Genomic DNA, 12,152 nt, shown 5'->3' with positions numbered 1-12,152 from the left:
AGTACTTTCTTCTCTCAAGGTATTCAAGTGTACTCCAATTTCAGATTAAAATACACTCTGTTGAAATAATCAGGTGCTTCATAGAGATCAGACTGTTATGCACTTTGAAAACATTTCCTGTGCAAACCAGTGTCAGTTGCTCTCTGCCAAAGTGGTCCTTGAATACTCTCAAGGGTTTTTTTGATGTCTTTTTAAAGACATATAGAACTTTTGGTGAGAGGAGAATGAGGTAGAGGAATACAAAGCCATTACTCTGCACCGCTGTTCATCATCCTACTCAGACCAAGCTTCATCAACACAGATTTTTATGGCAGCTCAGAAGTGACTGGCAGAGGTGCATGTGTGATGAGGAACAACAGCTGTTTAGCCACATCAAGAGGAGTTTACAGGGAAATAATCAATAACTTAATTATACTGTTTAATATTTATTCAACTCCTTTTGGAAAACGAAAGTACAATAGCAGATGCAGAATCCTGCTTTTCTTAGACATGAGAGTGGCCAACATTCAAGAAGAGTATTTTTAGTAATTTTTAGGGAGAAGACAGATGAACACTCCGATACAAAAGTCCAGCCCACTAGCAAGAAAATGCTTTTCCTGAAACTCACTTTTCTACTGTATCATAGGACCAAGCTAGAGTACTGCACAGGCTGAGGGAAAACAGAAACCAATCCTTAAAATGCTGATCAAAAGAGAAGCAAAGCATAACAAAATTCAGCAGATAAGCCTTTTTTGCTCAAATCAGAAAGTAAAAGTTTCCCATAATGCTTTGTGATTCCTGTTCTTCATGTATTCTAGTATCATCAATACCCACCATGATCTTCCTGTAGACAGCCATGACATTATCATCATCAAAGGGGAGAAAGCCACACAGCAGAGCATACAGCAGTACTCCCATACTCCAAATATCTGCCTAAAACATAAAAGTGAGAGTTCACAAACCTCATCTGTTTAAAATGGCTTAGAGACTGAGCATATTGACTTCTTTTGGCAAAGCTCACATGAAACTTGTGGAAAGCATGTTCCTTAACCCTGGACAGAACTCTTACAGTCCAAGTGAAAGCACACAATTTTCAATTCATTGAAACTAGAGCACTAGTAAAACCATTACCCTTTTCCTTAGGTCACCACATTGCTGCATTACCTTCAACCTTCAAGGGATTCACTGACAAAAAGGAAATCAAATTCATCTGAAGGGATTTTGTACTCAAAAGTGTTCATGATTATGACAGCAGTCAGTACAGTAACACTCAGATTTAAAGCTCCACCATTTATTTTCTGTATAGACATGACAAGGTCTATGTGCCTCATACTGCAACTCCCAATTCAGTCATAAAGATAAAGGAGGTCTGAGAAGCACTGACTTTGTGAAAAACTAAAAGAAAGCAAGACTTAGAGGTCAGGGACAGTGGTGCAAAGGAGGTAAAGGGAAAAAAGACTGACTCCATCCAACAGCACAGACAGTTAGGAAGTTTGAGGAGATTGAAATTGCAGCATTTTTAATGGATTGACAAAGCATGTAGCAGATCCCAATGTTCTGGACATGGAATCAAAGATGAATAAATGCTACAGTTTTTGTTCTCTTTAATTTTACTACACTGCACAGTAAAAAGAGCACAGTAAAAAGTTTTCATAGAAGACTTCAAAGGCAAAGTACACAAGAAACTAAGATTGCATCGAAATTTGCCACAAGACTTGGAAAATTAACATAACAATTTGCTGCTTGGAATAATGTGGTGGAAGGCAGTTACTTTTTGTAGAGCAACACCCGAGGACAGTGAAGGATAAATCAGAGATGAAGAAGCCAGGTGCAGAATCTGTGGTCAGGAACTATTCCAGGCTGTGACTGCTCTCAGTCACACAGCTTTTGACTGCCACTGAGGCAACATGACAGAGAAGAAAGACACCAAGGGAGTATATCAGAATCCCACCAGCTTTAAATACATGGTGTGCACGGAAAAAAAATACCCTAACCCACAATTGTATCACTTACCTCTGAGCCAATGTATGCTTTGCCCTGGATCAGCTCTGGTGCTGCATAAGCTAGGCTTCCACAGCAGGTGTTCAGATGGTAATCAAGGCCACCCTAGAATAAGACAAAACTGATGACAAAGAAGCATTGGCTGTAGCACAAATGGTGTCTTCTAGCAACAACATATTAGAGGCCTCAGAGGCTTCATTTTCCAATGCCGTCTATATACCTAACATTTTGCTTTGGTATAATATATAGCTTCACCAGGCAAAAACTGTCCAAAACCAGGAGACTCCCATAAATGTTCAAGACTCCAAGCTGCTCCTTCACATGTTCTCCCAGCAGCCTTTTCTGCAGCTTCTCCTGTGATAGGAATATTTCCCTTTGTGAGCAGAAAAAAAATAGATGGAACTTGGGAATCAGTAATCCAAGAGCTACTGGGCATGAGACTGGTTGGATATTTATATCAATATTTAAGGCAATAACTTCATGAAGAACCACTAAAATGCTTCCATATTAAAAATATGTTATTCCTTAGCCTGGGCTTTGCTTTAAGCAGATCAGAGTGAGAACACATTGTACCACCAAGATGGTGGTCTAATACTCCCAATTTCCTGCAAGGTGCTTTAACTTGATTGCTAAAGCAATCTGCAGACTTTGGATCAGTAAGATCTTCTTTCCATGAAGTTCCTTTTTCCCAGCACCCATCTCATATGCGAAGATGACAAACAGAGCAGCAACACAGAAATGAACTTTAAACTTGTTAACTTAGTACCATCATGTGGATCCACAGGCTTTGTAAGAGTAAGGGGAACCTATCTGATTTGATCCACAATCTCCACACATGAACAAATTGTATGAAAATGACAAGTGCCATTGAAAATTATCAGGGGCAAATGGACACCTACATAAGCTTTACAGTGCAAGCCTTTGTGGGAGTAGATGCTCTACACACAAGGCAATCTGTTCCTTATATTGGGATGAAAGTTGAAGTGCAAGAGGAGGAAAACTGATATTCTGCACAAAAAAACTCTCACACTGGCGTGGCTCTACTAAGCAATTAGCAGCGGGACAACTATACCAACAGTTCGAATTCAGGGCAAGGCTCTGCACTGCACCCTGAAGTCACGCCTCCAACTTTTATGTATGCATTGTAGCTGATTAAGCTCTGCTGTGATAGCAACTGACACCCTTACCTTTGGTTTTGCGCAAAGTCCAAAGTCTATCAGCTTCAGGTTATGTTCCTCGTCAATCAGCAAATTTTCCTAGTAAAAGAGAAAGTGGTAATGAATTCTTACATAATGCCAGGTATCCAAGAAACCACACTTTCTTTCACCCTATTTCTTCTTGCCATTACCAGCCATAATTTACTTGAAGCTCTCCTCTGGAGATTTTGGTCTGTTACTAATGAATATATCCTATATCCCAGATAGGGAATACAAGCTCCTACCTGCTCAGAGAGGCCTAGGGGACTGCTACACAGAAAGCAAAAACTGTGAGGCAGCAGCCTGCCCTGTCAGAAAATGCAGCCAGATATCCCAGATGGTGTGAAAAGAAGCAGAGCTGGCAAAGTGGGGGAAGCCACTTGCCCTCTGTTCATCACACTGAGAACAGCATATTCAGTTTCTGCCCACCCTCTAGCACAGGAAAGACAGCAAACTGAGGTAAAGTCTGTGGATGGAAACCAGCTTGTCCAAGGTGCTGGAGCACTTTTTCCATGAGGACGCTGAGAGAGAGATAGTTTTTCAGCCTGTAGGTGACAAAGCTTCAGTGGAGACCTCACGGCAGCCTTTTCGTTCCTACAAAGGGGGCATAGAGACAGCACCAGCCCCTCCAGAGAAGCACAAGGTGGGATGACAGTCAACAAGCTTCAGGAGACATTCAGACTGGTACTAAGAAAATGCCTCTCATAAAAAAGTAAGTGAAGAGCCTAAGACGTTTCCCAGTAAGATTACGGTGCCTCATCCTAGGGAAAGGTCCAAGATGTGCCTGGATGAAGAAGTTTGGTCTGACACTGTTTTAAACAGGAGATAAAAGCAGAAGCCACTAGAAGTCAATTCCTAACCAAGTTATCTCACAATCCTATGAATCCATCATGTCTCCAGCTACAATTCTAATCTTACCAAGAGGGACACAGAAGGCTTTGCTTGGAGAGAAGCTCTTTGGAGACAAGGATTTAATGAGCTGTGTAGTAAAAGAGTTGCACCCAAAGAATTTGTTTTTCTCAGTTATCAGTGTCTCTGAACATGCAAACTTCTAACCCCTTCTAGGAGACATAGTCTCAAGGCTTCCATTCCCTAAGCCCATGCTTAATTCTTGTGGTGATAGCAAAGCCACAGGATCAGTTTTGTGGCACATCCCTCCTCCATCCTTACTTGTTTACACTGGGGGAGTAACATTTTCCTTTGAATGTCAGAACAGAACAGTTTGCACAATAGACACAAACCATAACTCTCCCTGGGTATGGGCTGGAATAAAAGGGATAGCGAAAATGCCTAACCAGCAGTCAAAATCAAATCTGTCTCTGCTGCACTCTCAACTAGAGTGCACTATTCTGCTTCTCTTCCAGAGAAAGCTCCTTCCCCAGATACAGCTACATCAAGCTCAGTTGAGGAACAAAGCAATAAGTAGAAATAATGCTCTTTCAGCAAATGTTAACTAAAGAGCTCTAAGCACAGGAGAACAGAGAAGACAACTCACACCAGCTCCATTCAGAGAAATAAAAGTGGGTGTTCATTATTATTTTTGCAAATTCAACTACTGTTCAGACTTACTGGTTTGAGATCTCTGTGGGCATATCCCTGACTGTGCACATATGCAATTGCTGAAACGATCTGCCGAAAAAATACACGAGCTTCCTCCTCGGAAAGGTGGTCCTTAGAAATTATGTAATCAAACAGCTCTCCTCCAGGACAGTACTGCATGAAAGCAGGAAAAAAAAGAGTACATTTGGGATACAGTCATGAAATGTAAACATGAACAAAGGCACTGGACAGCAGGAAGGCACTGTTTTCTTTCCTTCCCTCTGCTTAATCCCAGCAGTACCCAGGCATGCCCCAGGCCAGTGCAACAGATCCAACAAGACCAAGAGCCCAACTCTTGCCTGATGCTTGCCACAGCCGTATCACACTACCAGCACAGGTGACAGAAGCTGCCCAAGACGTGACAACTCGGTGGCACTTCTCAGGTCCCACATATCCTGCTGGTGCTGTTTTTTGGAGTGTGAGGTGGGACTTAGTCAGTTTGTTTAATGCAAATAGTGAAATTGGCTCATACAAAGAGACAGAACACATGATCAGCTTAATTTTAAAGCTACAGCACCTCGGACACACTTATCATTCAGATGATTTTCTAAGAATTGTTTCATTTGGACTCTGCCATCTACTGCTATGGCTAAACCCAGAGATTTCTGCCTTAGCAGAAACACCATTCCTTACCTCTAAAACCATGAATATTTTCTTGGGTGTCTCAATCACATGATACAACCGGCAAATGTGCTGGTGACTCAAGTCCTTCATGGCATCGATTTCTAATTTAACACGAGGCAAGTCATCCTAAAAGATCAAAACAGCAAGGTATGAAAGTGCCAAGTAGTTTGACAGCTTGTACCTCAAAGTAAGCCCACACATCAGAACTGCCCAAACTCAAACCAGCACCAGCTCTGTCACAGCTCACCTGCTCTCCTCACACACTGGTCAGTAAAACCCAAAGAGGCAGATATACATTGCTACTGTTCTCATCAGTACTCTGTTTGACTCACAGCAGTTTATTTAGTTACTTAATATATGCCTCAGTTTTACAGGCAGAGAATATTGCCTTCTCCACACGAGGGCACAGGATTTGTGGTGCCATTAAAATTCTTTCAAGTTTACAGCATCTACCACCACCCGACATTGAGAGGTTGCACCCGTGCTCCTGAGAGCTCCATAAGAGCAGCACATTACCACCTCTGAAGTATCTTTTGATTACCTGTAAAGCAAGCTTGTCCATGATTTTTATTGCAACTTTTTCACCAGTGAGACGATGTCGTGCAAGTTTTACCTTTGCAAACCCACCTAGAATTTGAAACAGAAATGTATAAATCTTTGCATGGTGACAAGCTTTCTCACCGTGATCTCAGTCGCCCTGAAGCAAATACCATATGCACAGCATGTTGCATCATTGCTAGAGGAAGAACCAATTGCTGCCTTCCAGTTACATTTCCACAGTTGTGGCCCGCAAAATACACCGAGAAAACATGAGCCACGGCCTCTGAAATAACAGTTAATCTCTCAGATAAACATAGAGGTGAGTGGACACATCACATACACTTGTTTACATTCACAGACTGAGCCCACCTGTGCCGACTGTTCCGTGTAATTCATAGTACTTGAGAATTTCCTCATAGTCATCTCCGGCCATTCTGCAACTCGTAGGACGCCGGCAGCTCTTCTCAGCACCTGCAAGGGGAGACCGCAGATTGCGCTCATGCATGCTTTCGGGCACAAGAACCGACTCAGCAGCAGCCCCCGGGGAAGGCGGAGCGGCTGCTGTTCCTACAGACCTGTCACGGCTCCCCGGCGAAAGGCGCGGGAGCGCCGCGATCCCGAATCGCAGCGGCCAGAAGACCCTCGAATCCCACCCCGTTTCTTGGGGCGCTGCCGGCAGGAGCCGTCCCGAGTGTTTCTCCTTCCCGAGGCAGAGACGCCACAGCGGAGCAGCCGAGAGAGTCCGTTACCGTTCAAATGTCCCGCTTCCGGTCGCCGGGATTGCAAAGCCAATCCCCGTGCGCCGCCAAACCGGAACGGGCGTGGAAGGCACGGCTATCCCGTGAGGGAGGGAGACAAGGAGTGGGGGCTGCAAGAGTGGGGACGTCTCTGCTGCCGGCTGGCTGCTAGCGGGGGTGGTCCCCGCTAGCAGCCAGATCCCTACGGAGACAGAAAAGAGCGTCTGCTTCTCCCAGAAAGCGCGCACCCAGGAGCAGCGGTCGGGACTGAGCGGGTCCGCGCCGCAACGGCTGGCGCCAGGCAGAAGATGGCGGCCGAGGCCGTTGCTCCGAGGAGGTGGTGCCTCCCGCCGCTCCCCGCGGACTTTCCGGCCAAAGCCCTGGCCGGCCGTGCCTGCTGTTCCCGACACCTCTCCTGGGCGTCCTGGGGCTGGCCTATCCGAGGCACGGTGTCTCTCTGGGCCGGAGCAGCGCGGGGCAGGCGGGGGTCTCCACTGTGAGGTATATGTTTAGATGACTGTTAATAGAAGATTAGTCCATTAATGCAGTATTGCAGCTTTGCTCTGTGCACGGGAAGAAACAAGACAGTTTGTACCCCCGTTTACCAGCTATTTAAAGAAGCAGGAAATGTGAGGGTGATGTGGTTGGAGCAAAGCATGAGAGGAGAAAGGGCAGGAAACGTGACAGGCAGAGTGGGAAACATGACTGGAATTAGGACAGAAATCGTGAGGGGAAAATTGAGAAGCATGAGGGGAAAAATGTCAGGATATCTGAGGAGAAGAAAGGGCAAGGAAACAGTATGGGCAAAATGCAAGAAGTATGTGTGGGGGAAGTATGGCAAATATGAGGGGGAGTGGGCAGGAAACATGGGAGGAAATTGGGTTGCAAAGTCATCAACTTTTATCAAAATACCCACAGCAAAATTAGCCTGTGTGGCTCCCTCAGGATGCTGCACAGGTCCTGGGCCACCTATATCTCTGGAGACTAGCCTGGCCCTGGCAGTAGGGTGCTAATCCTCTGTCCTCTCCTTGTGCTACCATACAGAGCCATTGAACAGTCTGTGCAGAGCCTGGAATGCCCTTCTGAAGTGGGATGACTGTTGCCAGCAAAGAGCACACTGCTTGCTGAGGGCATAGGCTTCCATCTGGCAAGGCAAAGCTTGGAATGGTATGTGGCTATGCAAGCAAAATGCCTGTGCCTCTAGGGGACAGGATTAGAGAGTCCCTTTTCTGTAGAAGTACATGGTCTTGTTCTCTTGGGATACCTTTTATCACTTGGGACAGACCCTAGACACTGTAGATTTCCTGTAGGGACAGATCTCAGTTGATGCAGTCTTTCCACTCTTCCTCCTCCTTAGCAAAGGCTCCATCCTTGGTCTTTGGCACTAACAGGACTGATTTCTCCAACTGTCCCTGCCCACTGCCTGCTGGGAGCATGGGCTTCCAACAAGTGAGGTGAAAGACTGGGTGAGCAGTAGGGGCTGTGCAGTGCAGCTGCCTGGCTCTGCACCTGTCACCTGCACACTGAAGGCCAGAGAAGCTGTTATTGCTGCCTCTTCTGCCTCAGCAGCAAGAGGTGCATGGTGCTCCCCTTCCTCAGGAGCTCTCACCAGAACTGGCTCAGCAGCTGTGGCACCCACTGGGGAAAGAGGTGCTCAGGTCACTAGCTGCCTCCTGCTACCTCTGTGACCATGCTGCTGAGACAGCGAGACCTCTGGGTAGCAGTGTGAGGGTCCTTATTGTTCACTGGGCCCAAGGAGTTGTCCCAGGTGCTGTAGCTGACATCATCTTTTGATTTGGAAAGATCTTGGTCTTTCTTGTTTTGTCAATGAGACAGTTTTTTTTTCATTGTCATCTTCCCTTTGGGAGAGCTCTTTGTCATTGCTGCCTTCCTATTGAGACAGGTCTTGGTCTTTCTCCTGTTCCTGTTAGGACATCGTCTTTCCCATGGGAGACCTCTTTGTCATTCTCATTTTCCTACTAGGGCATGCCTTTGTCAAAATGACCTTCATCTTGGGACATGTCTTTGTTATCTTCCTGCTCGGTAAATTTTTTTGTCATTGTCCTCTTCCCTTTTGGACAGGTCTTTGTCTCTCCTGTGTTTGCCTTGGGATATCTGTCATTCCCATCTTTCTCTTGGGACATGTTTTTGTCATTGTTGTGTTCCCATTATGACAGTTCTTTATCACTGTAGTTTTCTCACGTTGCCAACTCATCATCTCCTGTATTCACCTTGAGACAGATCTTTCTCATTGTTTTCTTGCCTTTCAGCCAGTTCTTGGTCTTTTGCCTTCATTTTGAGACAGTTCTTTGTCCTTGATGTCTTCACTTGGCACAGCTTTTTCTATCCATAATTTTCCCACTATTTCTCTTCCTCAGATAAGGTGGCATGATTGGAAAATTTGGTTCCAGAAGCTCTAGCACCCTCTTATGACATGATTTTTTCAAAATCTTGGAAAATTTGTCTGGCTTTCCTGAGCAGAGGCAGTCTGTGCCCTGCACAGACTGGGCTTCTCATCTTCACTTCCTGTGAAGGCTCTGTCTTGAACACAATGCTCAGATCCTTTGCAGTCTTGTGGTATACCAGCAGAGACAGATGCTGCTCTGTGCAGTGCATCTCTGCCCAGGGAAGCTGATGAAGCCATGCTGTGTGCCCAGTTTCACCATTCTGCTTTGTCTCTCTGTCTCTGGCTCCACATGCATTTCTTGTGAGGGATGTCATGCATAGGGATCCGGTTCTTGTCGTTCGCACCTGCGGCATAGGCTGTTGCAGTAATGGTATGGTGCAGCCCTCAATCTCTGAATTATCTGTGGTTGTGCTCTGCTCAGTGTGGATGCCCTGGGCAATGGAGACAAATAGATGGCTGTTGCTGGTCATGGTGATGGCTGTTCTCCTGCCCCTGGCAGAAGCAGTCAGCTACTGGATTCTGCTGTCAGAGGAGGCAGCTTGTGTGTACAGAAGTGCTGCCACCTGTATTGCTGGCAGATGGGCTGTCTCTTCCAGTGTCACTCCAGGACAAGGCAGTGACACACTGCACTAGGCTGTTCATTTGCAAGAGAATCTGAGGAGAGAGGCTGCCGGACTGTGGCCCTTGCTCCTGCTTGCTCCTCCTGCCTGCCTGTCAGCAGTTCCTTGGGGTGGGAAGATGTTCAGTCCTATTTCCCTCGGTATCCATACATCGATGTGATGCTCCCTGGCACCCTGCCCCCACAGAGAGATAAAACCTGGCTATTGGTGCCTTGCAGTGTTGCTTGCTTCTGCCTGTGGTTCAACTGCATCTGCCTCAGGTCCACCTGTAGGAAGGTGGAAGCATGGGATGGAAGTGGCTGCCTTGGCCAGAGGCAGAGCCCTGAGATGGCTTCATGATGCCCAGTATGTACAAAGATACCAAAGCCAGTTTTTAACTTTGTTTGTGTAGCAATTGAGAATAACAGACCACCACTTTGTCATCAAGCAGAATTGTCTTTATTAAACACACTTGAGTATTTATATGTTTCTTTTGTGTACTAGTTTTAGGATCAATTACACAGTAAGCTGGTAGGAGAGAGAAAGGAACCACACAAGATAAAGAAGAGTAGAGCTGATGTTTCTAGCTCTTAAAATTCATCCCACAGACATTCACAGCCCAGTTTTCAGAGCTGTATGTCAAAGTGCAGGTATTTATGGCTGTATTTGATCCTTTGGTATGTACTGTCCCATGGAAGAAGAGCTGTTAATCAAGGTCAGGATGGCCCAAGCAGGCTGCTGCTTCTGCAATCTGTCAGGTTATTTAAAAAGTGGGGAATGTGTGAGGAAAAGGACAGGAAACATGAGGTAAAAAAGGGAGGGAAATGTGAAGGAAGAAGAGGGCAGGAAACAGGAGGAGCAAATTGTGAGAAACATGAGGAAAGAAAAAGGCCTAGAAAATGTAGGGGGAAAAGGTTGGGATATGTGAGAAGAAAATTGTGAGAAACATAGGGGAAAATTGTGGAGAATATGAAGAGAAAAGTGAAAATATGACTGAAGAAGGGTCATAAAATGTGAACTTCCCACTTCAGGTCCCATCACCAACTCTGGACTTCACTGCAGCCCCAGACCCTCCAGCTATCACTCAGCCTAGGATATTGCCAGCATCCACCAACAGTCCTGGACCTGCCCGGCTTCTGTCATGCAACCCTGGACCCTGGTGCTTCTTTCAGCTCCCTTTAGCTCCCATCAGGACCCAGTCAGCTCCCATCACCCATCTCTGGACCCAGCAGGCGCCTAGGCCCCAGCCCTTAGCTCCCAGGCACTCCAAATGTCCCAGCATCCTCAGCACCAGAAACCTCACACATGCAGTGTTCTGAATCGTGCCTCAGTCTTCATGAGCGGAATGATGCCCTACTCCACAGTCCATGGAGTGCCATCTAATGCACCCCACACTGCATGCATTGCAGTGCAGAGATGCATTAGAAAATGCCTCTACCACTGCAGAAACCTCAGACACACCTACTACTCAACCTGGGCACACCGCCAGTCCAACACTCCTGCCACCCACTGAGTCTCCTACTCACCCTGGAAGCTCCACAATTCCTATTTTGGGACACCCCCCATGCTCTTCCCTGTCTGCTCCTGAACTTTAATCCTTGCCCATAGCGCTTAAACAGAATTGGGGTGACAGCTGCTGGTGGGATACCCCACACCTGGCCTTGTGGCTGAGCTCCCATCAGTTGATGATGGATCAATATGGAGTCACACTCCTGAAAATTAAGTTAAACAAGGAAATGGCTTTGATGGCATCGGAGGTGTGGAGGATGTGGTGACTCGAGGGGATACACTGAACCCAAAGGTCATTGCTAGCCCCGGCATATGTCCCCTTGCTCTTATATGGCTCCCCTGGTCCCCTGTGTCTCCCCAAACTCAGCTGGCACCCCATATTTGAGCCACATACAGACTTCCAAGCTTCACAGCCACTGTCAGTCCCATAGGGTCCCCCTTGTATGCTATCAGATCTCCCCGCAGCCCATTGCAGTCCCTGATGCCATCCATCCGCATGTGGTGACATGCAGAATCACAAAATATTCTGAGTTGGAAGGAATCCACAGAGGATTGGTATGTCAGTACCATAACTGGTATGCTAGTAAGATTGGGGATGAAAGGATATCTTCGTGCTCTTCCTTACCACCCACTGAGTCTGTTGCTGACTCTATTGGCTGCTCTCAGATGATCACAGAGGAATCCTTCCTGCTTGCCGCACTGCCTGCCCTGCCTAGGTGAACTGCTGTGCAAGCTGCCATGCCAGGCCCTCACTGCCATTCCATGCCATGCTCTGGGTTATGCACTCCTGTTCACCTCACTTCAGGTCACTCGGACTTCCTGGAGCTGTTTAAATTTCCCTCAGATGCTCCTTGCACTGGCCCCTCCTCATCTGGTGCCTGCTGAAGACTGCCAAGTCCTGGTGAGGCTTGGAGCTGATGCTCAGGTGCTCCTGAGCTCAGAAACAACTCTATTCAGCTCA

The 12,152-nt window shown here is 46.6% G+C and overlaps 1 protein-coding gene and 1 long non-coding RNA gene across 2 annotated transcripts in view; one reads left to right on the top strand and one right to left on the bottom strand.

The window, feature by feature from the left end:
* MELK (maternal embryonic leucine zipper kinase) overlaps positions 1-7,472 on the bottom strand; it is a 23,504-nt gene extending 16,032 nt beyond the window's left edge. The window contains exons 1-8 of the mRNA XM_039708443.1: positions 6,515-7,472; positions 6,309-6,410; positions 5,941-6,026; positions 5,409-5,525; positions 4,746-4,889; positions 3,168-3,236; positions 1,993-2,085; positions 814-912 (exon numbers count right to left, since the gene is read on the bottom strand). Of these exons, the coding sequence (XP_039564377.1) occupies positions 814-912; positions 1,993-2,085; positions 3,168-3,236; positions 4,746-4,889; positions 5,409-5,525; positions 5,941-6,026; positions 6,309-6,372 (672 nt within the window). The 5' untranslated portion in view covers positions 6,373-6,410; positions 6,515-7,472. The remainder of the gene's footprint in view (positions 1-813; positions 913-1,992; positions 2,086-3,167; positions 3,237-4,745; positions 4,890-5,408; positions 5,526-5,940; positions 6,027-6,308; positions 6,411-6,514) is intronic.
* On the top strand, positions 7,074-12,152 carry LOC120501770. The gene is made up of 3 exons (XR_005627398.1): positions 7,074-7,177; positions 7,721-7,843; positions 10,714-12,152. It is a non-coding gene; the product is annotated as an uncharacterized LOC120501770 (long non-coding RNA).

This window comes from Passer montanus, unplaced genomic scaffold (assembly GCF_014805655.1).
Source record: "Passer montanus isolate IOZ18808 unplaced genomic scaffold, ASM1480565v1 scaffold201, whole genome shotgun sequence".
In the NCBI taxonomy this organism is placed as follows: Eukaryota; Metazoa; Chordata; class Aves; order Passeriformes; family Passeridae; genus Passer; species Passer montanus.
The sequence above is the reverse complement of the archived record's forward strand: the minus strand, read 5'-3'. Positions and strand labels throughout refer to the sequence as shown.